Genomic DNA, 24470 nt, shown 5'->3' with positions numbered 1-24470 from the left:
TGTTTTTAAATAAATCCATCTGAGATGTAGTCTTCCACACCCTCTTTGACCTAGGGCCTGGGAAATGCAAGCTGTGACTGTAGACCTCCCACTTAGACATACTGCACTGCTCTACAAACCCAGCCATCTGTATACTCTGGCTCTTCGCCAAGGTCAGAGGCAACTTTGTTAGTAAACTAAAAGCTTCCCCTTACTTCCAAAAATTTGTGTGCAATGCGCTGCCAACTTGAAGTGGTTTTTAATTTAATCCTAAAGGCCCTGGGTGAGACGTTTCTATGCTATGGCTCTCTGTATCTTCCACAGTTCCCTGCCCAAGGTTGGGCATTTTGGATGTCATTTTGGACGATCCTTTGAGTAGGTCCCCTCAGCCAAGTTGCTGCTGGCCTTGTGTAGACCAGTTTTTGCACATGGGCTGCAACACAGTACATTTTTTCTCACATTTAAGAATGTGGTCTTAGAATAATCCCAATTCATAACCCTGTAACTAGGTGGTCCAGATGCAATAATGCACTTGAAAAGTGTCTGATAAATGGGACAGTGAGATGCAAACATAAGGTTTGATTATGATTATTCTAACTATAGACTGGCTCCCTAACCCAGGTTGGCTTGTCCCTGTGGTCGGATTAGCGATGAAATCATGTGAGATTTCTTGTCTAAACAGATGCCACCTGACGCATACCCACGCACAGCTTCCAAGGGCCTGACTGCCACTCAACTACAATATTGCCACCCTTTTGGATGTTAACACCCACATCTGTTGGGTTATCTAGAGAACCTTTTAGTCACCATTCTTTTGGTCACAGAATAATTTTGAGGCCAATTCCTATGTTGCCAATGTATGTTAATTTTCATCTTGGTTGAAAGGCAGAAAGGGGACATTGGTCTCTGGTTTCTCTCTCTTCCTCTCCGTGGCTTTCTCTGTTCCTGTTTTCCCTGCCTCTATCTTTCTTTCCTTTTTGCTCTGCAACTGAGCAGCAGAAGAGATGGAAGGCTTAGGCTGCCCCACTTTCCTTGGCTGAGCTGCCCCCCTGCTCCCCACTTTGTGCCCCACCCAGCACTTCAGTAAGTCAAAATCGATTTGATGTCATGCAAAGTTGGGATAGCTACGTTTCCTTGTCAGAGATTTCTGGTCAGTGCCTAGAACACCACACAAAGAAAGAAATCCCAGTGTGATCTGAGCAGTTCTTTGCTTTCTGGATTGGGCAGGAGAAATGGGGAAAGTATCCTTTTCCCCCTTCATTCCATTTTTTAAACTTCAAGAAAAATACTCCTGAAGACTTATTTTAAGAAAACTCTCCAGCTGGGTGTCCAGCCAGAATCTCTACTTTTGCTGGCCATGGGAGTTTAATAGATAACTTAAAGCAACTGCTGAACGTTCTGTGATAAAATCAACTTCCCAATTTCACACTCGCACTCACACTCACACCAGAATCTTGAGGAGAAGAGCTGAATTCAGTTCTCAGGTTCAATCACATATTATTTGTGTGACTCTTGGAAAGTTTCTTAATCTCTCATGGGCTCATTTGCCTTATATTTAAAGTAGATTTAATCAGTTTTGCCTACCTCACAGGGTCGTTGTGAGGGTATCCTGCAGTGTGAGATAAGGAAACCCTCTGGGAACGCTCACAAACAGAAGCCCTAAACATGAGAGAAACAAGGTGGTGCCGTTGTTATCCTCAAGTTATTCCTAATCCCAAGATTTAAAACCTGTGGCCTCGCGTCACATTTTTTTACACTTTCTTTTGGCGTTTGGAAACCCAAAAGCAGATCCATTGTAAGAAGTACCACCCCCATGTACCCACATCCTCAAAAAATCGGTAAATGATGAAAAAGAAATGACATGGACTTAGCTAACCAAATTGACATAGATCCAAGATGGGCTCGAAATAGTCTTGCCTGTTGTTTCTTTTTAAAATTTTGGTCTGTGCTGTTATTTTGGTTCCAATGTTTGGGTGGCATGATATTGGATTCAGCTGTGTCTTTGCCCATGCATGTCCTGGAGCTAGCAGCATTTGCTCAATACTCAAACACATAGGAGAAGCTCATGAGATTTCCCTAGATGGCTGGGCTGCTGAAGAGGACAGACCCGACAAGGCCAGTGAGCAGAGGCAGCATGAATCTCTTTCACCTCGATTGGCTCCACAATCCATAAGATTTCTTGCCCATTCACAGAAATCAATCAAGACTTGGGGGACCAGGTCTTTGCTCATCACGTGTGGACATTATCTGTGCCAGGCTGGGTCCCCACTTGTTGCTCCCCAAATTGTGAACCAAGCCATTTGAAAATGAACTGCCTCTCTCGGTTAGGGGCCCTCCTCCTAACCTCAGAAAGCCCTTTGCCCTGGAAGGCTGGCAGCATTGAGTCAGGCCAACTTGGGTGGCGAAAGATGAGCAAATAAGCCAACACAGGTATATGCATGGTGAGCAACTCTGGAAACTGGTCCAGTGTTTGTGGCTGTTTCACTTTTCCTGGTGAACTGTGGTATGGTTTCCCCTCCCTGAAGCCCAGAGTGGAGCACAGGGAATGGAGATCCTAAAGTAAAGCAAGACACTTTCAACCTGACCCAATAGGTCCTCTGCTGGCAAGGGTTAATGGGATGGAATGAGTCCTTGGCTGGAAATGAACAAGTGCCCTAAGGCTCTATGGCTGGCCTGGTGGGAAAAATCTTGGCATTGGAGACAACGAGGCCTGAGTTTGGGGCCTAGCTATGCCAGTTCCCCTCTTTAGGCCTCAGTTTCTGCCTCTGTAAAACGGGGCTGTCCGTAAAGGGTTGAGCTGACGTTAAGTGTGATAATGGATTTGAGAGTGCTTTAATCAAAAGTGTACTTGACTAAAGCACAGGATATAATCATTACCCTGGGTTACCCCGGAGACCCCAAAAAAGCTGTAGCCTCCCTCCAGGCATCAGTTTCTTCATCTCTGAAATGAGAATAATAATTACCTGACTCTTAGATCAATGTAGTAAAGATTAGTCAAGTGCATTTGAAATGCCAAGAGGCATTAGAAAGATCAGTGCCCTGGTACATTGGGAGTTGAGACTTGGTGATGAATTTAACCCAAAGTAATGAAAATTAACCCTTCCAATCATCATTGAAAGTCTCTTGCTTTCTCAGGCTGCAGATTACATCTCTCTCCTGGTTCCTCCTCCATCTGGTCAGCTTTGCGGGATGACAGCCTCTGATTGGAGTTGCAATGGTTTCCTGGATACATACTATTTCCCCCCTGTGATCTAGAATGCATTTGTGTTATACGAGCATTGCTCCTGCCTGACATTGTGGGTAAATTAAGATCCCCTTAAACATCCAAAGGCCTTCAGATGGAGCATTGGACACCAATGTGCTGGGGGTTCAGGGGTTTCCATTTGTATTTTGTGTTCTTCTCCAGTCATGGGTTTTAAGAGCATCTTTCCCAGTTGTATGTTTGCATTGGTTGCTTTCTTGATTTCTTTTGTTCCGTTTTCCCTAGGCCCCCCTGTCTTCCCCCTAAACCACAGAAAATGAGGAGACCTAGGCCTCTCTCAGTGTGTAGCCATAAACTATTTAACGGCTGTATGGAAGCATTTATTAAGGTACTTGCTGGGGAGCCACGGAGTCCGCGAATGCGCCCAATGTAATGGCAGCCTTTCTCCACCTCCTCCCCTTGGCCCACAGCCCTGCCCTGATCAACCAGAACTTTCAGTCGTGCCCTGGGCCAGGCCCTGGGATGAGCTAGTTCCTCACCGTAGCCTACTCTTTAACTTCAGTAAGGGCTTCAGAGCGAAGCTGCTTTTGTCTCTGACCATTTGATCCTAAGTGCCTTCCCGTGATCCTCAGCCCCAGGGGAGGGATAAGATCCTGATGAAACCCGTGAAGTCCAAGTGGGGTTGAAATGCCAGTGCCGTGGTCCCTGCCAGCCATGCTCTCCTGCTTCAGGAACTGCGGTTCTAGCTAGCCCCAGGGACAGTTAGAGAAAACCACCTTACCTTGCTTCGCATCCACACCTCCCAAGAGGTGGTTGATTGGAAGTGACACAAAGAAAATCCCTGCAGGTAACAGTGTGCTTTTATACAAGTAATTTTTTTTTTTTTTGGTTGAGAATATACCGGCAAAGGAAACACATACAATTTTTGAGAGAAAAATTTCCCACCTTGTTTTGCTTCTTGAGGTAGTCCATTTAGAATTCCAGATGAACCCTGTACATTCTAAGCTAAAAATGAAAGTGTTTCAGCCCAGCGAGTTTCTCTTTTTCTTGCCTCCTGGAGGCAAAGGGCACAGGATCAAGGCTTCCCAGATAGAACAAGTGGCTCAAGGCCACTGAAGCTGGCCAGAGAGTTGAAAAGGGCAGCAGGTGGGGGAGATACTTGAGGAACATGAGTTAGGGGGAGCGGGAGGGAGGAAGGCCCCTGCCAGTTACTCGAGAGCCCTCCATTATCCAGTGAAGACGCTTTCTGCAGAAAAGAAGACTGGTGTCAGTCAGGAGAAATGTAAATGCTCTTGGGCTTTGCTGGCGATTTTGGAGCAGTGGAGGCTGCCCCTGCTCAGGCTCTCTGTCCTCTGTCCTGACATGCTGTTCACGGGACTTGCAGGATGGGGCAGACAGGCATGGGACTGGGCAGGAAGGGCCAGCAGCGTGGGTCCCACAGCTGTCTCTGCCTGTGGGCTGAGTTCAGGGGAAGGGACAGTCGGGGGAGGGGATGGAGGAACAGGAAGGCACCAGCTGGAACTGTCCAGGGGTGGGGAACAGCAGGGGCTGCTTTAGGCTATCTCAGAGGAGTGAGGCACGGAGGATCTCAAAAGGAAGAGTGCCACTGGGTGCGTCAGCAAAGAGGTAGTTTGGAGGGGGCCCCCGAATGAGCAGTTTGCCATCCAGTAGGTCATGGGAAAATATACCTGTGTCGAGAGTCCTTCTTTCTTTATCTTCCCTCCTGTCTCCACCAAGACTTCATTCACCCTTGCCCTTGGAAAAGCCACTCTCCGTAGCCGGGCGGGGGACTAAAGGACGCGTGAGCTCTTTTCTCTGCCCTCAGGGAGTGTATAGTGCGGCTCAGGAGGTTTTCAGCACAGAAAGCTGACCGAGCAGGCAAATCAGGATGAGCACGCCTTCCCAGATTTGCTCAGGAATTTGGAAACGGGTGATCAGTCCAGGCACTTGGAAGGAACTGACTCTTCATCTGACAGGACTTAAAAATTAGGTGTTCTGTTAGTCTTTTAATAGAGAGCTCCTACATAAAATGTGTGACTGTCAAACAATCTGACTTTATTCGTCGTGATAAACACATCAGAATTTCACCACATGTTTGCCCCTTGGAGGAGGCAGTCACCTTGGGAAGCCACATTCTTATTCTAAATACATCGTCATTGGTGCCATTGGTCAGTCTTCCTTAGAGCCTGTAGCATGGCCCTGGTCAGTGGTGCCAAAACTTCATATTAGAATGGACACCCTGGCCATTGGAAGAAAAAGCGTCATTCAGGTCAGCTTTGCAACACCACTGAAGGTACAAAATGGCAAGAGGCATATGCTACAGTGGGGCTGGCTGACTGGCTCTGAAAAGCCACTTAGCATGGGCCGTGTGGTTGGAATAAGTCCTCGGGGGACTAGTTGAAAGAATAAACACACTCATCTGACTAAAAAAAAAAAAATGTGTATTTGTTCAACATGATTGCATTTCTTTATGGTCGCACTGTCCTTATAGCACATACTGTCAGGGCAGTTACACTCTTCCGTGCATCTGCTCTGCGCGGGCAGTACCGAGACAAACTCGCACGCAGCGGCGTCTCGTCCTCAAGCATGATCAGCTTCCAGAGAAGGAAAAGGCAGTTATAATATATTTCAGCTCTTCAACCTTTGTGAATGGAATTTAGTTTTCTCTTATGATTCACGTGTTATCTGGAGGAAGACTCAGCACGAACGGAGAATGCCCAGCTTTGAAATGCCAAACCTGTGAAAGGTTTTTCAGTAAAATGACATTACTGGGACTCCGCGATGATGAGGGTTTAGTGGAACAAGGCAGCAACCCCAAGTTAAGAATGACGGACACATTGATAGATTTCTAGGATTGTTGGAATTGGCCCTTTTCAAAATCCTTCATTTTTTTTCCCTCTCAGACAGAAGGAAACCCAATTTTTCTTGAAAATTTTGAAGTCCATTTAAATTTAAATGGGGGAGTCTGCACCCTGTTTCTATAAAATGAGAATATTGATTACCTCATGAGTGTGTGATGAGATCAAATCATCTGTGCCATGTTTCTAGAGCACTCCTGGCCCAGAGTGAGCACCCTGGAAATGCTAGCCATCCCTGTGGTCACTAGCTTTTCGAACTTTGCTCATAGAGTCCCACCCGACAGACTATTTGCTCAGTTCTAGGGTTCAGGTAGGTTTAGCCAACGTATAATGCATTGTGGAGATGCTGGGGACTGGACAGATGACAACTGCTAGAGGGCAAGCCTCCTCCACTTTCTCAGGTCAGCCTCTCAAGGAGCCTGGATGGACATAGCTCCCACCCCAGAGCCTGGCCTGCTGCACATATCGAAGAAAGAACACACAGGGCTCCCCTGAAAATGGGTGGCTTCCGTGGCTTTAATGCCAGGAAAGGCCCCAGTTCTACTTGCAAGATCATAAAAGCATTTTGACCCTCTACTGCCCTCCCTCCCCCAGGCCTTTCTCAGCTTTGGGGTTCCCTGAGGTATTCGCAGTGCCAATGTGAGGGTCAGGGAGTAGGAAGGAGAGCAAAGCCAATGGGTACCCAGGAAAAGCTACCCAGGGTGTTTGGTAGGAAAGCATGGGAAGCTGTTTGAATTTGGAATTGGGTGGAATCCTGTCAGGTTGCAGCCAGAGGGCAACTAATAAACACAATCTTGGTAAAATTAGCTTTTTCCTAAGAATGAGGTTTACCGAATGGACTTCCAGGGACAGTGTTACAGTAGATGCCTGAAGGTGTGTGTCCCTCCCCTCCTTCTTGTGGGCAGCTGGGCTAACCTTAAGGTGTCTTAGGTGGGCCCTCGTTGGTGGGTGAACAGCCCCTGTGTTGAGAAGTTAATGTGGGACGAGTAAGGGGCTCGATACACACTGTCTCCGTGTTTGACAAGGACTGATAGAGGCCCCTTTGCCATGTGGTGTCCAAGGCAGGCACCCCGGCAGGCTGGCCAGGGACAGGGTGCAGAACTCTTACGAGGCCCTGAGGCGCAGGGGCGGCCCTCCCCCCCAGCAGGCTGGTTGGCAGTCTCCCGAGGACCGTTGCTGGCTGCCATTGCATTTCCGCGTTCACGGACTCTGAAGGATCTGCTTACTCTAACTGATCTTACTCCTGCGTAATCTTTTCTTTTTCTCCTGCTCTGCTGCCTGTTTATTTTTTGTTATCAGAGGAAGAAGAAATGCTCGAACCAGGAACCAGGTATTTACTAGAAAGGTCCGTTAGCCCCATTCAACTGGGTGGAAGCTGTCTTTAGTAGTGACTTCTAGAGCAGGGCCCACCTTGCCTAGTGCCACAGGGTCCATTTTATCCTCCTCTCCCTGACTGTCGCTAAGCAAGGAGAGGATTCACAGGTGGGGTGTGGAGGAGCCATAAAGGCATTGAAATTCGTGGGTTTTTTTCTGTCCCTTTATAAGAACATATTACATGTGCCTTGTTTCCTCACCTGAGGAGGTTTAGCATTAAACTTGACCCTTTAAAGAAAGTTTAAAAAAAGATTGTGTGCTCTTTAAGTGACTCAGAATAACAGAGAGATCAACCGATCATGGAATCCAAGAGAAAACTACCCCTTGCCCAGCTCTTCATGGCTGTGGGCCCATCTAGGAAGATGTAATTGAAAATACATTCACACCCCCTGCCATGCGTTTATTTAGAACTGCATCTTATCCAGCCTTTTTGACTAAGGTTGGCCATTCAGTGGTCAAAGGCTGACATTAGCTGTTTCTAGAACTTTTCCTTATAACACGTTTATTATTAAAGTATCTGCCTGGATTTTTAGGTTGTAATCTTATGAGTAGACCTGGCCTTCTTTTCTCAGAGCTCAGTAGGACCCTTAGGGCCATCCTTGCTTCCCATAGTGTGTTCTTATTTCAAGCATTAGGTACTGCAGTGCTAGGAGGAGGACTTGATCCTGCCTTTGTAACTTGAGCACTGGAAGGCTAGGGTTGAGTGGGGCAAAGTGGAGGGGAAGGCGGAGCACTCTTCAAGAGTGAACTCTTGTCCTCTCCATGCAGTGGGTTCCCTCCCCTTCCCAGATGTGCCTGTCAAGCCTTCTGAGCCCTGATTTCTTCCCAGCTAAGTAAGAAGACAGAGCATTTCTTTAAAATTATCATAGCTATGCCTTTTTCTGCACATAACTGAAGATTTTCTATTTTAACTGTTTGTGGAGACTTTAGGATTAGCAGTTCCTTGCTTATTTTCCTACTAATCCAGTGGTACTAATATTCTGGCTTGAGTTGATAATCTGTGTTTGCAATGTCTTTTTCCCTGTGGTGGTTGCCAAGCCCAGTACAACTCACAATTTTTTTTCTTAAGGATTCAGGACAAGCTATACCGCTTGTAGTCGAGAGCTGCATCCGGTACATCAATTTATACGGTAAGCTTAATCTTGGGGCAGTGTTTTCAGCTCTCACCAGAACAGGTGCTGGGCTATTCTCATAGGAAATGAGATTTTGATTCATCTTGGAAGATTTCCTGTTACTGCCCTGCTTCCTAGAGAGAAAATGCTTCTTGGCACAGCTGCTATGCTGAGCGCTCTTTTGAGCCTTGTATGTCTGGGGATGAAGGTGGTGGTGAGAAGAGACTCAGAAACTAGGAAAAGCGAGGATCAGGGAGGGCATGGATAAGAGAACCATTTCAGTTCCTTCGTGCCTCCCAACCAACCCCAGAGGTCTGTGTTTTGAGCACTGAGTGTCTCTGGGCAATTGGTCAGTTAACTGGCTCTAGTCAGCTCCAGAAAGGAAATATAGTGTCTAGGATGTGCTAACCATGGTGTCCCCAGCACTTCCCTTGTGCTTCCATTCATTCATTCATTCATTCATTCATTCATTCCTCCAAAAATTTATTTTCAGAGTACATAGCAGGCACTGTTCTGACAATGGGAATACAGGCATGAATAAGACAGGTAAGGTGCTGGCCCTTGGTAGTTTACATTACCAATTAGAAGGGCAAGAAAATAAACAGATAAAGAAATAATATGATTTCAGGTAGTGTAATGCCAAGGAACAAATTAAAAAGGGATAGAGAATGGCGAGAGGGTGGCAGGGCTGTTTTGGCTAAGGTGGTAAGGAGAGATATCTCTGAGGGGTGATATTTGCATAGAAAAAGCCAACTGTGCACAGCAAGCATAAAGATCTAATATGGGAAGAAAGGCAAGTGTGACCAAATGGGAATATGCCAGGAGAGTGGAAGAAAAGACACAGGTGGTAGAGACTCAGTATTGGTTAAGGAAAGACATAAACATGCTTTTATTGAGCACATATTATGTACAAACCAAACTTGGACCAAAGCCTGCCTATCAGAGGTAAACACTTTCCTAAATTATAATGTGGAGAGTTGTTTTATATAGAAGAACTGAACATGAGGGAAAAGATCACAGTCACCCCATGAATTCCCATTCAAGATGAGAGAGGTCCTTTAATTCCTTCAATTCTGTAGGTCACTGTTCAGCCTTATAGGTTCTGATCCTGTGTTGTTTCTCTTAAGTCAGCTATTGGGGTCTCCTCCTTGTTATGGCCTTGTAGAAGCACATTTTAAAAAAAGAGATGATTTTTCTTTAGTAATTTAATGTCTGCAAAGCTCCTTGATCCCAGGCCAGCATGCAGTGTAGACTCGAGCTTTCCTGGGAGGAAGAAGATGTCTGTATAGGTAGGGGGTGGGAATGATCAAGTGAACGATATTGATCGTTCTTGTTCAAAATCTCTGTGGCTGTTACACTGAAATGGCATTTGCAAACCCAGGCCCAGCTCCTTGGTGCCGGTGTCCCTGGCGAACTTGGTAGGCACAGTGTACCTTGGCTACATTGGAAGTTGTTATTCACTGGTTCTGTGTTGATAGCAACCTCTGGTGGCCTTTTCCTTCAAACCCCAAGCAGGATGGCACAGGGTATTTTGGCCAGCTGAAGTTCATTGCAAAGGCTACTTTTGGGCTTCTGCCAGGAGATATTTATTGGGAATGACTCTCGTAAAAAGTGGTGGGAGAAAGAGACAAGCAATGGGGAGAATCATCAATGTGCCCAGCAGTCTGATGAGCTCAAGACATCATGGCATTTTCTGTTTGTTTCTTTTAGGACTCCAGCAGCAAGGGATCTTCCGAGTGCCAGGATCTCAGGTCGAAGTCAATGACATAAAAAATTCCTTTGAGAGAGGTAAGTGCAGTGTCACCATCTCAAGCTTGTGCCCATAGGAAGCCAGGATGGGTGTTGGTGTGTGTCTTAGAGGCAGCGGTGTGCTGGGGCTGACTTGTATCAACATCTCTTTCCAACTGCATTCAGTGCCTTCCCCTTAGTAGCTCGAAATCAGCCAAGGCAGGAGTATTTACATGACAGAAACAGGCAACCGCCAAGATCTTTTCTTTGTCTTTTTCCATCTAAAGAATTAGCTGTGAAACATTTACCAGTATGCATAGGCAACTGTCTCTAGTGACTGTACAGTAGTTGCTGGGAAAGAGGGCCTAGGAAAGCACTTGACATTATGATGTGAATCTATAAAGGCTGCGGCTTTGTTAGAAAAGTTGGAAGAATATAAATAACACTGAGTAGCTTTTAGAATATCCAGATTCTTTATTTTTTTTAATGCAGTATTTTGGCAAAAAAAAAAAAAAAATTGTCTGAGGACCCCAATCCAAACCCATTTCCGTGTAATATATCCCATCCCAATTTACAAAGCACGTTCTTACCCCTCCTACTATGGAATCTTCCTAATAGTCTTGGAAGGTGTTTGGTCTGTCCTTGTTGGCTGTGTTCTGAGCAGGCCTCTCCCCCGGTTCTAGCCCTGGAATTCTCTCTGCTTGTTACCTGGCTTCCTCTGAAGGGGCTGGCTCCTGAGCAAACTCACCCCTTCACGTTTCCCCCAGTTCCATCGACGATCCAGCTCTAGAGTGGAGGAAGCACTCTGTCAGCCCCAGGCAGTCGGTGCCTCAGCCCCCAACACAGACCTGTGTGGCCCTTGGCACTCTGGCTTTGAACCAGGTTTAGAGAGCAGGATTTGACTGGATGTGGTGCTTGGTGGCCTCCTAATGTCCTGTGGAGCTTCTGTTTTGGAGTCTGCTCCCGGATGTTGGGCACTTAGAACCAGAGAGCCTCAGATTCCCCTGCTGCAAGCTCCTACTCATGCATTTTCGGCCCTCCCAACGAGCATGCGTTCACTGAGCCCTACACTGTGCCAGGTAATGGACTGGGGCCTAGAAATACAACAGGAACAAAAGATAGTCGTGACTAGTAGGGAGCCAGTTTAGCAGACAACGGGGTAAGTACTGGGTGGTATGGGAACCCCTAGCCCAGCTTGGATGGGGTGGGGAGGAATAGTAAAGCCAGAGAAGTCTTCTTGGATGGAGGAGGAAATGCCTAAGCTGAGGCTTAAAGAGTAAGAGCCAAAAAAAGTAGGGAATGGTCATTCCAGACTAAGGAAACAGCATGTGCAAAGGCTAGGAAGCAAGAGGTATCTCCCATCTGCCTCCCTGACGGAATGTCAGTCATCATTCTCTGAGCTTCTCTTGACAGCACTGGACAGCCCAATCCAAAGTTTTGTTTCTTCATTTCCCCCAACTCCTTAGCACCCCTGCTGCCCTGTGTTCATTGTAAATGAACAGAACCATGGTCTGGAATCTTTGCTGGTTCCGTCTTCTTTGGCTCATTGCATTACAGAATTCCTTAAATCTCATGGGTAAACTGACTGCATAGAGCCTCCGGCCTGGCAACTGCCCCTGCCTCAAATTGCCCTGCTTCCCTATGTTCTGTAAGTAACTTTCTTATACCAGGCAGCCGGGCCCTAGCCCTACCCCAAGAGCACTGCTTTCTTTTCTTCTTGAATGTGATTTTCTAAGGTCAGTGCCTTTTGTCCCTTACTTGGCCGCCTGTTCCCAACAGGCCTTGGATGCCCTCGGGCAGAGCCCTGCTGCGCAGAGATCACCTGACCCAAATCTCAGCTGCAGAAATGTTTTCTGCTTTTTTTTGGCCTCAAGTATGCAAATTGGTTCCCCTCCCTCTCTGCATCATTTCAGAAAGAATCTCATTCTTGAGGCAGCCTTGTCTTTCTGCTCCACCTGAACCTAAGGTGGCAGCCTTGTCTTTCTGCTGCACCTGAACCACGGCTTATTCTAAAAAAAAAAAAAAAATTGTTCCTGGTATGTCTCGTTTAGAAGAATCCATTCCTGGCTTCTCTGGGTTGGCTAGTGCCCAGACTTCCCACTTAGTTTTTCTGCTTTTTGAAGTTCACCAACCAACTGCCCTGGGTTTGACTCCTTATTCAGCTGACCCTCAGGGTCACCTCCCACGTCTCCTGAAACTGGTAGCTTCCCCCTCCCCTGCGCATTTCTCTGCATCCTGGGCAGCCAGGTGACCAAGCCTGGGGAGGCCCAGTATTTCTCTTCTCACCCACTCCTCCATCCCACACACTCTAACTTGTGACTGAATTTTCTCTCTAAACCAGTACATTGTGCATTTTTCCTTTCTTCCTTTTATTTGTTAAAATGTAAGTCCCTCAATCCCCGCAGGATGCCTATCTGTTGCTATTTGTTCAAGGAGATTTGGGTCTTTCTCTTCCTTGGCCCCCTTCCTTTTCTCTTGGGTGAAGTTCTTGCCTACATTCCTTGTATAAGATTGTTGAAAGGAGCACAGATCTGTTTTCTTTAAGGTTTTGAACAATTGCAAAGGAAATTCATTCTTGGCTTATTATTCCTAAACCCGCTTTCTTTTTCTTCTGACACGAGTCAACCAGGTTTTAGTTGAGGTGGTGATGATAATGATGCGGTTTTTTTGCTGTCAGTAAGCCTTAAGCTCATCACGCAAGTTTCAAGCTCTCTCTGCAGTCTGGCAAAACAAAAGAGAAACACCACAAAAGGGCAGGAGATCAGTAGCCCTGCCATGGAGAGAGCCATGCTTTGCTGTTGTCTCTCAGTCCAGTTTTCCTGGGAAAACTCTCTTTTCCCCCACAAACCAATCCTCTGTCCCCTTTGTACGCAACCATGAGAGAGCTGCCAGGGGCTCTCCTTATGTGGAGGGGGAGCTGGAAGGGGAGTCACTGGCCCTCTCACCCTGTGCAGATCAGGATAGGGCTTGGCTCTGAGGCTGAAGTCATGGCATGTAGGGTCTGACACATTCTAGCCTCGCCCTTCAGAGATCTAGATCCTGTCCCAGGGAAAGGCATGTGACCAGGAGACGCTGGGAGGGGTTGTCCTGTTAAGAAGCTGAAGACGGGGTTTGGGAGGACCTGTGACCACAGAGCTAACTGCCCTTGTGTGAGAGGCCGCCTGCAAGCTTCCTGCCATGCACCCAGTCTGGTGGCAGGTTTCCTTAGAGCCTGTGAGCACCCACTGTGTTCACACTCTGCCCTGGGGACAGCCCTGCTGTCAAGTCCTTGGCAAATGTCCAGGTGACCTGGCTAAGAGGGCACTGCAGGCAGGGCTGCTGGGGAACAATTCCACCTCCCTCAGGACAGTAACCAGCCAAGTGTGAACACAGCTTTCTCTCAGACTTGCCTAGAATTTTAGCTGTCATCCTCCTGGAGGAAGCCATCATTCCCACAAACCATCCTGCTCATCCTGAGCTCTGGAATTCCGGTCACCTCTGGAGCCAAAATTGAATTGCCTTGCAGAGAGCCAAAGGCCTGGGCTAGGAGGAGAGAATATGTGGACTATCTGGATGGTTCCTTTTATGGACTGAGTGCCTTCTGGAAGGAAGAGCAAAAGCAAATTGTGTGTGTGTGTGTGTGTGTGTGTGTGTGTGTGTGTGTGTGTACACACATACGTAGGTAGTATATGTGTGTATATATAAAGTCCATATGTTGATCTTGCTTGATGAGGGGAGCTAACATGCACTATGGAGAAGAAAAGTCCATGTGCTTTTGAATCATGAGATCCCAAAGGTCATATGTGGTAATAACAGGGAAATAACTAATTATAGTCCAAAGTTTTTTTAACTTTTCTGGTCCTTCAGAGGGGCCTCAAGGGGTGCTAGAGGAACAGAGGGGGAGCTTAGGAGGGAGGTGTGGACCTCTCCTCCCAATTCAACTAAGACAGGTTTGTTTTATGTGTTGAGCGTTCAGAGAAACTTTTTTCTTGACAAAGAAGAAGAAAAGGTTGGGTCTCTACTCTAAAGGAAGGAGGGAAGGAGGGAGGGAGGAAGATAGGCATGCAAGCAGACAGATAGACACTGGTAAAAGGAAGACTATCTCCCAGGCATTACGAGACCTGGGAGCTGCTGCTGTCTGTTTTGACTGTGTGAATGTGGGCAAGTTGTTTCACTTGTGGGGCCTCAGCTTTCTCACGAGAGAACGGTGGTGTTGGAACCATGCCTTCCTCAGCGCCATGCACTGCTCTTGTGAGGATTAGGGAGCTCTTGTGTGTGAATGTGCTTCTCACTTGAGAAGTGCTATATCAGTGCAGGCAATGATTTCTTATGTTTTCTCTCTTCCTTCCCCACACGGAATTCTGTTCCCCTGTGGGGATATCTGAGAGGCTGACCTATGGAACATCAGTGTCCAGGCGCCACATACAGTCATTCAGGCTGGGCACTACGCAGGAGTGCTCAGCCAAAGAGGGCAGGTGAGAGCTGAACTCTGGTTCGTGCTCTGTAAGCCGCAAGACCTGGTTCAGGAAGGAAGTGGGGGGGCCCTCTCTCATTTGCAGTAAAGCATGTTGGGGCTAGCAGAGGCCCTGGCAGTGACATGCATTCTTTTCCTACGGAGGTGGAGTAAAGAGATCCGAGTATGAATTTCCAGCTCTGCTCTTCACTGCTTGCCAGTCTTAGAACATTCCGTGGGCTGTTCTGGGAGAAGGAGGAAAAGCCCATTGTGCAGACATCTGTCAGCACCTTCAGAGAGGAGTTGGATTGCTCTGTGTTTCCTTCCACCTCCTCCACTGAAAACTTGGGGGGATCTAGCTGAGCAGTCCGGGATTAAATTGAAAAGTGCTGCTCTCCTGGGATATCACTTTTCTCTGTCCAGTGGGAAAAAAAAAAAAAAAAAAAAAAAAAATTAAAAATTGACAGCATTCCATGGGCAGGGCTGTGGAAAAGGAGCATTCTCCTGTGTTGCCAATAGGAGTATAGAATGGCTCAGCCCCAGTGGGGAAGAATTTTGCTCTGTCTAATGAAACGTACCCATTGACCCACAATCCCACTTCTGAGATCTGACCAGAGACGCACCTCCACAAACACAAAAACACGTACACAAGGTTATTTGTTGTGGCAATATTTGTAAGAGCTAAAGATTGGAAAGAAGTCACACGTCAATCCATAGGAGATTGGTTGACTAAATCATGGTTGATCCATGAAATGAGTACTTTTGCAGCCATTAAAAAACAAAACAAAACAAAAAAACATGAGGAAGATCTCTATGAACTGATATGGCGGGATTTCTAGTATTATTGTGAAGCAAAGAAACAAGTGTATGTCACAGTATTGTATACTACTTACATTTTGTGTAAAAAATGAAGGGAAATAAAAAATTCTCATATATGTATTTGCTCATTTTGGGAGAAGAAAACACAATAGGGCAAACCAGAAATTGATGATAATGGTTAAATGCAAGGTGGGGAGAGGAGAAGGAAAGGAGTAGGGCTTGTCTGCATGTAACTTTTTATCTGTTTTTGACTTTTGGACAATGTAAATGCTTTATATTTTTAAAACTACACATTTTTTTTAAAGCAAGGATTTCTAAAAAAAAAAAAAAAAAAAAAAAGTCAGTCCCTAAAATTGAATAGAAATAGAAACAAGATGTGTATCAAATTGATCATCACACAGAGAGTAACTTTTGAACATGTGCTCTGGCCATACATTATTAATGCTTTATTGAGTTCGATACCATAAAGCTCACCCATTTTTAAATTGTACAATTCAAGGGTTTCTAGTATATTTACAGAGTTGTGCAATCATCACCATAATCTGATTTCAGAAATTTTTCATCATCCCCCAAAGAAATTTTGTGCCCCTTTGTAGTTACTCCCTAGACTCCCTATCCCCCAGCCCCCCACCGTAGACAACCACTAATGTACTTTCTGTCTTCCGACCACATATCTTTGGGATTCTGAGGACTAACCCTTCCCCCCCCCAAACAAAAACAAAAGCCCTGCAAAGAAATCTTAAATTTTGTGTAGTAGGTTTATTGTTAGTGGTGATATTGCTATTAAAATTTCAAAACCATGATGTGTATTATAGGATAAGGCAGATACAGAAATACATTATTAATGTGATTCCAAACCAAGAATTTTTCAATAAGAAAATTGAAATACAAATATAAATGAAGATAAAGAAAATCTTGAATCTTAAATATGTATTAGAAATAACTGTGTGAACTCATGAGAAAAAAAATATATGTATTCTCCCTCTACCCACTGAAAAGATTTAGAAGCTCTTTATAGTACTCCTGTACCAGTGAGCACACCTGGAACTTAAGATCTTGGTTTCTAAATGCCATGGCCTACAAAAAGCAAACAGAGCTCCTTGGAGAAATGTTTGATTCCAGATCTGGGTCAAGGAAAGTATAAGGTGATCCATGAACATCTTCCGTAGAAAGCAAGGAGGTGCTCGGTGGAGGTCACCTGTCAACACATTTGTCCCTGGCAAAATTGGGGATAATCTGAGCATCCCAAAGAATAGTGATGATAATGGATTATGACACATTAAATTAAAAATTACAAAAACAATCCCACAAAGATGCCAAATAACAACAACAACAACAACAACAACAACAACAACAGGAGAAGTAAGGGGGCATGGGGAAACCTCTTCTTTATGGAAGAATGTCAGCTAATAAATGTAGAAGGAATGACAGAATTAGAAAATCATCATTTTGTAGCCCAGGATAATAATTGATTTAGGCTAAATTCATCATTGGAGGTTAAAAGCATTGGGTGAAACATGTTGAGCACAATGACTTGCACATAGGTCACTTGTGTTTTTCAAAAATATTTCATATTTTGCCCTTACTATTCCAAAGGGGAAAGTAGACCTTTACAATGCAGAGATCTGGAGGTTACCTCCTTAATCCATGGATCAGACTTAGCAACACCGGTAGCAAGACAGGCTGACATTATGTGCCTCTGGATCCAATGAGGTGTCCGCCACATCACCCATGTACTATTCCTTCCGAAAATGTTTAACTTATATCTAGTTATGAGGAAACAGTGAGACAAACCCAGAGTCGGAGGCATTCCATAAGGCAAATGGCCTGGACTCCTCAGAAGAGGCAGTATTTTAAAAAACTAACGATAAAAAATGTTGGGGCCTCTTTTACATTCAAAAGACTAAGGAAACATAACAACCAAATGAATTGTGTTGATTAGATCTTAGCCTTTGAAAAAATTCTGTGAAAGACAGGACAATTGGGAATGTTTGAATGTGGGCTGTATATGAGATGGTGTTTTGGAACTATTGTTATTTTTCTTAGGTGTAATGATGTTATGTGGTTATGTAGGAGAATATCCTTATTCTTAGGAGAAATGTGTTGAAGTATTTAGCAGTGACATTTTGTGATGTCTACAAAATACTCTCAAATCATTGAGCAATGATAAATATGAGTAGAGAGAAAGCAGATATGGCAAGATGTTAATGAGCGTGAGTGAAGGGTGATGGATGTTCACTATTTTATTTTCACAATATTTCCATAGATTTGAACATTTTTAAAATCAGTTACAGGGAGAACTCTCAACTTGCTCTGTCAAGTGGGCTGCCCCGTCTGTGTCTCCTGTAGTTCAGGCGAGGCCAGGCCATCCCCCTTGCCATCTGCACACTTCCTGGCTCCTCACCAAGCTGAATTATCATCTCCTGTTTCCTCTCAGGCGAAGACCCCCTTGTGGATGATCAAAATGAACGAGATATCAATTCAGTCGCTGGTGTTTTAAAACTGTATTTCCGAGGACTGGAAAACCCACTCTTTCCTAAGGAAAGGTTTCAAGATTTGATATCTACTATTAGTAAGTATTTCCTAGGTGGAATGGTAGAATGATCAATTGTGTGACATGCCTTTATTGAAGTTGTACTATGGGCTTATTGCTGTGCTAGGCACATGGGAGGGATAGTACAAAAGAAGCAGTATGGCCTTTGTTCTAGTAGAACTTAAAACCTAGTTGTAGAGATAACAAGATGGTTTATAATGGAAACTGGCATGGTACAACCCTGGGTATGGAAGGAGCTCAGAAGAGGCAGAGGGAAACTTGGTTTTGCAGATCGCAGCTGAGAGAGAGCGATGTGAGCTGAGCCTTCCAGGAGGAGTGGGCACAGAGTATCCTGGGAAGGGTCTGGGGACACACAAAATGGGACCAGTAGGAGGGTGTTCTAGCCAGTGAATGGTGCAAGAGGCTGGAAGGGTAAAATAGAGAAAGAGGAGAAAGACCTGGCAAGGATTTTGGAGCTTTTCCCCTTGGGTAATAGGGAGCCATTGAGGGTTTGGGAGTCAGGTCAGCAACAGACAAGTAAAATGGTGAAAATAAGTTGACTGTGGGCTTCTTCTGATGTCATGAGCCATCAGAGTTCTCCCTGACAGGTATTTTTGTGGATGAAGGCAGGAGCCCCAGTCTAGGGGGCTGAAGTAAAGGCACCTTGACTGTAAGATGCCCAAATCCAAGGCAACATTTTGGAAATTTTTAAAAATAAACTTTTAATATTACAGTATGAGAATCTTAGTATTTTAGAATAAACTCTGATTTATAGAAAATTGCCCCACGCCCAGTATCATTAGGGATGCTTCTCACAATGCTCTGAGAGGGATTTGCAGCCAGGAAAGTACTCCAGTGGGTGGGAGACTTTACGCCTCTTGCCTGCCTTGAATGAAAGACACTTCCTCTGCCCTGCTCTCCTCCACACTACTTCCTGCTCATCTTTCCCCATCCACTTCAGCTCCACATCACCCTTAGAAATTCCAGGCCACAAAGGCCCAACCCTATCTGAGCTCCATGTCACGTGCTCAGCTAGTGCTTCCAGAAGCCCCATTAGTCTAGTTTCTGAGCAGAGCCCTGAGTGGACAAGGTTGTTGACACCTGGTACGAGCTCATCACATTGCATACCTTGGATCACACTGGGGGGGGGGGGATCCCTTCTCAGTTCTCTCCCAAATCCTGTGATTATACCAAGGAGAAAATTTCAGAGGTCAGTCTCCTTTCTAAAGAGAGAGATGGAGCTTCAGTCTCAGAAACTTTTCTATAGAACAAGCTTACCTATAATTTAGTAACATTGTTTTGCTTTCTTTATATCTATTTTTATGTTACCTCCTAATTATAGCAAGTGATCCTGGTTTCTCATTTATAGAGTGAGGTAAAATTTCCTCTTTAAATAAATGTATTTACGAAAACGATGTATTGAAGTGGAGGGGTACTAGGATGACTGAAGCTGACGACAGGGAGTGGCCTGTGTAAAGGGCACTGGAACCACTAAAGGTCCGAGAACATTTAGCTCTGTGGGGAGGCTTGGGCGAGGTGCCTCTACCAGACTTCGAGGGTAGGCTAGAGTCTGCTGGGCAGAGTAGAGAGATCACCAGTGTGTACAAAGGCCCAGGGGCAGGAAGGCCCTCTGTGAGAGGGAGGTCGTGGCTAAGGCCACCTGGCACGGAGTTTCTCAGTGGGGGTGCTCTCAGCATTTAGGGTAGAACAGTGCCTTACTGTGTGTCCCATACATTCAGGACATTTGGCACCTTGACCCCTGGATCCCAAATGCCAGTAGTACCCTCTAGTCACTGTGACAACCGCAAATAATGCCCTATGGATTTGTAAATGCCCAGAAGTGCACCACCACCTCATTTGAGAAGCATGGCTCTGTATCATCTCAGATACGTGCGGAAGGGGCAGCAGCTAGGAGGTGAGGCAGGCTGGGTGGGCTGAAGCCTGCTGTGAAAGGCCTGGGATATGGAGGAGAAATAGGAGACATTGTGTTTTAGAAGGAACGTGCTGACAGAATGTGGAGGCTGGAAAGAGGGGCTATGTGAGAAAAGCATGTTTTCTGAAAAAGAAGCTGGCATAAGCTTAGGCATCAGCCCTGCAGACACACATCAGAACTCTGGCAGCTCAGTCTTCACGCCTGCTTCCCCTCTCCACAAGGCAAAGCCCACAAAGCACATCTCCTTACCGAGCCCAACTTGCTGCCCCTGCCCCTGGCCCAACTGACAAAAATACCAGTGTCTCTCTGTCTAGGACGGACCTGAAGACCACGCTCAGGGACAAGATCCAGGCATCTGCCAAGCTCACTGGCCAATATAGAGCTCTAGAGTTGGTTGTTCATTCAGCACTCACTTCCAGCCTACTGTGTGCCGTGCCTGCGGTGCGGCTGGCGTTCAGAAAGGGGGGGAACGGAACTTGGCCTGTGCCTGTGTTCGTCAGGACTCACAGGTATCAGGTGACAGAAACTCCATCTATCCTGGCTTCATCCATAAAAGGGAATGAACTGACTCACATACTTGCTCCAAGTGGCCAGACGAGGGTCACAGATCAATCCCTAGAACCGGGAGAACTGGCTCCCCCGGAACCATGTGAACGGATCTAGGAGCAGATGTTGGTTGCCTGGCTCTCTGAGGAGGAAAGGTACCCTGAAAAGCCCCTTTGCATTACAGAACTGGAGAGCCCAGCTGAGAGGGTGCACCAGATCCAGCAGATCCTCGTCACCCTTCCCCGAGTGGTCATCGTGGTCATGAGATACCTCTTTGCTTTCCTCAACCAGTGAGTTGCCCGGCCAAGTTGGCGGGGGGGGGTCCCTCTTTGCCTCAGCTCTGGCCTCCTTTGGGAGGGGGTGTCCTGAGGCTTTTGCAGGTGCAGCTGTTCCTAAAACAGAACATGGAACCCTCCTGGAGTTGAGTAGAGCCCTCAAAAGAGAGAACCCACAGGGGGGAAGATTCACCTTTCCCAGGTGACTTGTGAGTACCTCCTTTCTTGTAGCCTCTCGCAGTATAGCGACGAGAACATGATGGATCCCTACAACCTGGCCATCTGCTTCGGGCCCACCCTCATGCATATCCCTGATGGGCAGGACCCTGTGTCCTGCCAGGCACACGTCAACGAAGTCATCAAAACCATCATCATCCATCATGAAGCCATCTTCCCCAGCCCCCGGGAGCTAGAGGGACCTGTGTATGAAAAATGCATGGCTGGAGGGGAAGAATATTGGTAAGAGTCCATTCTTCTTAATATTGTTATTATCATCATCGCAATCGTTGTTGCTGTTGAACAGGAACAGTAAGAAACCCTTTGATTTTCTTACTGCTTTATAGTCTGTACTCCCATATGCATTTTCTCATTTGAGCTTTGCCACAGCCTTATATGAGAGATAGTTGTATCAGCCAAGACTTGGTTTATAAGAGACAGAAATACAACTCAAACTGGTTAAGATAAATGGGAAGTTATTGGTTTACTTTACTTAACTAAAGTGTCTAGGATCATGGCTTCAGGGATAGCTGGATCCAGGAGTTCAACTATTATCATCAGGACTTGGTTCTGCAATCCTCAGCCCTTGGCTCTGCTTTCTTCTGTGTCGGCTTCATTCTCAGGCAGTCTCTCCCTTGGTGGGTTCAGGAAGGCACCTGGTAACTCCAGATTTAGAGCACAATCTCTCAGCAGCCCAGTGGAAAAAGGGCTTCTCCTTCCCAAGTGTCCCAACACAAATCCAAGAATTATATCCCCTTGCTAAGGCTCGGGTCTGGTGAACAAATCACATTGGTTAGGAGATGTCAAGCTGTCATGGGCCAGGTGAGTCACAAACCCATCTCAGGCAGCAGGGGAGTGGATAAGAATCTCCACCTCAACCTCTTGAGAAAGGGGTTCCCTTTTCCAGACACAGTGAGTTTATGTTCTTTGAGAGCTTCACGCCAGGTCAGCAGTTGGTAGTTGGGCACTTCTGTGTGCCTGGTGCTACATGGGGTCTTGGGAGAAAAAAATGTTATAACCTAATCAAAACCAGGGCTGACTACTTTCCCCAGACTGAGACCTTAAAATGTGGTAAAGATAGGAAATGTTTTTAAATGTGGATTCAGAACACCGGCTGACAGAGACCAGCCAAAGTGTTCTGGTTCGTTCTTTATTCCCAATCCGGGACGACACAGCTGTATATTTAGGTATTCCCCATACTGCTTTCAGCTAGGGGCTGACAGGGGCGTTGGTCTTTTGATTATCACAGCATTCCTGGACTCCTAAATCGCTTCAAAGAAAGGAGACATTCCAGCCCCTTTGTTTCCCACCCCGTCCCCCATAGAAATATCAGGACCTGCTGTCCTGTAATCACAGCTCTGTAACCTTATTTGTGGCACCAAGAGCACATCTGTCCTGTTCTGTCATAGAGACATTAAATAGCCAGCAAACATACTTTCTGGACAAAGAGAAGCTTTTCACGCAGTGTTTGCAACCATTACCAGTTCTCTTTTCTTGCTGCACTATAATTAATGTTCTGGGAAGGTCCTATAGATCTGTTGTACCCACCAAGGAATAATATACAATAACCACACTTCCCTTAATCCCGTTTGTGTCCCATGAGAAAGGAACACTATTAATTACACTGGAGATATTTTCAAAGCCAAAAAGGGGAATTTGGCTGAGGGTCTCACTGTAATGGACAACGTTCATTCATTCAATGAATGGACAGATGGTTGCTGAGTGTCTGTCCCAGGCCAGGCCCTGGGCAGGGGTGCAGGGACATAACCTGTATAGGATTAATTCCTGAGGTAGGGGGCTCTGGAGGGGAGGAAACAGGCAGTTCCAGAAGAGGGGCTACCTGAGCCAATGTAGCGAGGTCAGGAAGGACTTCCTGGAGGACATAATGACTTCATGGAGGCCCATAGGATGAACTAGAGTCAGCCAGGTGAGGCGTGGGCAAAGAATGTCCTGGACTTGGAGCATTCAGTAAAATAGAAAGTGGTTCTGTGTGGCCAGAGTGTTGCAGATGCCGAGGGAATGGTGAGGGAGGAAGCAGCACAGGCCAGCAGGAGCCAGGTTATGAAAGGTCTGAAGCCATTGTGTGGCATCTGGGCCTTATCCAGGAGGCAGTGGAGAATTTTTCATAATGAAATTCATATTTTCTCAAATGCCATTGTAAATGTCACCTCCTCCAAGAAGCCTTCCTTGACCACCTATGCAGGTCCCCTCTGCTGTTCTTGTCTCTGCTCATTTGCTCCTCCATAGCACATTTCAACTTGCAGCACTTTTATTTCCCGGCCCATGAGGCAGAGTCTGTGTCCACTGACCCATCAGTGTGTCCCTCCTACCTAGCATAGTGCCTGGCAGGTATCAGGACTCCATCACTGGCTCAGTTAGAAAACCGACTATGTGAATAAACCCTGGCCTCAAGAAGCTTATCATTTAGAGAGGGCGAAGCAGCTAGTGAAATGATCTCAGTGTGTTAATACCAAACCTGACAGGCTTGGATTCACTTTACCTACTACCTACTCCTATGCCCATCATGGCTGCCAACCTGCAGGCGCTGTGTGGACTGGCCCGGGCTTTTGCACACAGCATCCTGAGGCAGCCCTGAGAACCCTGCTCCTTGAGAGCTTCACTCCACCTTGCTGGGCAGTGTCACGTCCTCTGTAAGAAAAGGAGCTAGGAGAGATGAATGACTCATCAGACTTCCAAAGTTCCTTCCTGTTTTGGCCTGTGGTCCTTCCGAGGATAAATGCCAGGGTTTTACGCTGCCCTCTTTGGCAGCCTGACCAATTCCAGGGCTGGGGGAAGCTGGGGGAGGTTATTCAGGATAGCTTCCCATCGAAGGGACTAGGAGCGGTTTTCTATTAGGAGGGCCCATGGGTGGTCAGATGGGTAACACAGGATGGCACAGGCCTGGGTCTGACCTGGGTCAAGCGCAGAAGTGGGCTGGGCTGACACTTAAGGGAAGCTGAGGACAGTGTGAGGGTGCAGAGCCCAACGCATCCCCTTCCCATGTTTCCTTGCAGTGATAGTCCACACAGCGAGCCAGGGACTATTGATGAGGTTGACCACGACAATGGCACGGAGCCTCACACCAGTGATGAAGGTGAGTGAGGGGGAACCTGGCCAGTGAGCTTACCTGGAGACTCTCACACTGACTCATGCCTGCCCAGCCTCTGGGCGGGCCCACACAACCCCCTCCAGCTTTGCAAGCCAGAGTGTTGCCCTCCAGAATAGAGGGGGACCCAGAGAGATCTCGGAGATATGTGCACTCCCATTCACCACACTCCTACCCGCCTGTCTCCTCCCTTTCTGTGTCCCACCTGGCCTGAGTGCAGATCCTAAGTGACAAGAGTTTGCTAAGTAGGAAGCACACTTAGTCCCCTGTTCCTCCTCCACTGTTCTGCACCAGCCTGTGCTAGGACTTGGGGCACTTTGATGAAAGACACATGAGTTGTTGAGGAGCTCCCAGTCT

General features: G+C 46.5%; 1 protein-coding gene across 1 annotated transcript in view; it reads left to right on the top strand.

Moving 5' to 3' along the window:
• The window catches only part of SRGAP3 (SLIT-ROBO Rho GTPase activating protein 3), a 243204-nt gene that overhangs the window by 198440 nt on the left and 20294 nt on the right, over positions 1-24470 (top strand). The window contains exons 12-18 of the mRNA XM_026501279.4: positions 3467-3569; positions 8483-8543; positions 10236-10313; positions 17942-18076; positions 20701-20806; positions 21023-21250; positions 24022-24101. Of these exons, the coding sequence (XP_026357064.1) occupies positions 3467-3569; positions 8483-8543; positions 10236-10313; positions 17942-18076; positions 20701-20806; positions 21023-21250; positions 24022-24101 (791 nt within the window). The remainder of the gene's footprint in view (positions 1-3466; positions 3570-8482; positions 8544-10235; positions 10314-17941; positions 18077-20700; positions 20807-21022; positions 21251-24021; positions 24102-24470) is intronic.

The sequence above is a fragment of the Ursus arctos genome, unplaced genomic scaffold (assembly GCF_023065955.2).
Source record: "Ursus arctos isolate Adak ecotype North America unplaced genomic scaffold, UrsArc2.0 scaffold_14, whole genome shotgun sequence".
NCBI lineage: Eukaryota > Metazoa > Chordata > Mammalia > Carnivora > Ursidae > Ursus > Ursus arctos.
This window is presented reverse-complemented; position numbering and strand designations above follow the sequence as displayed.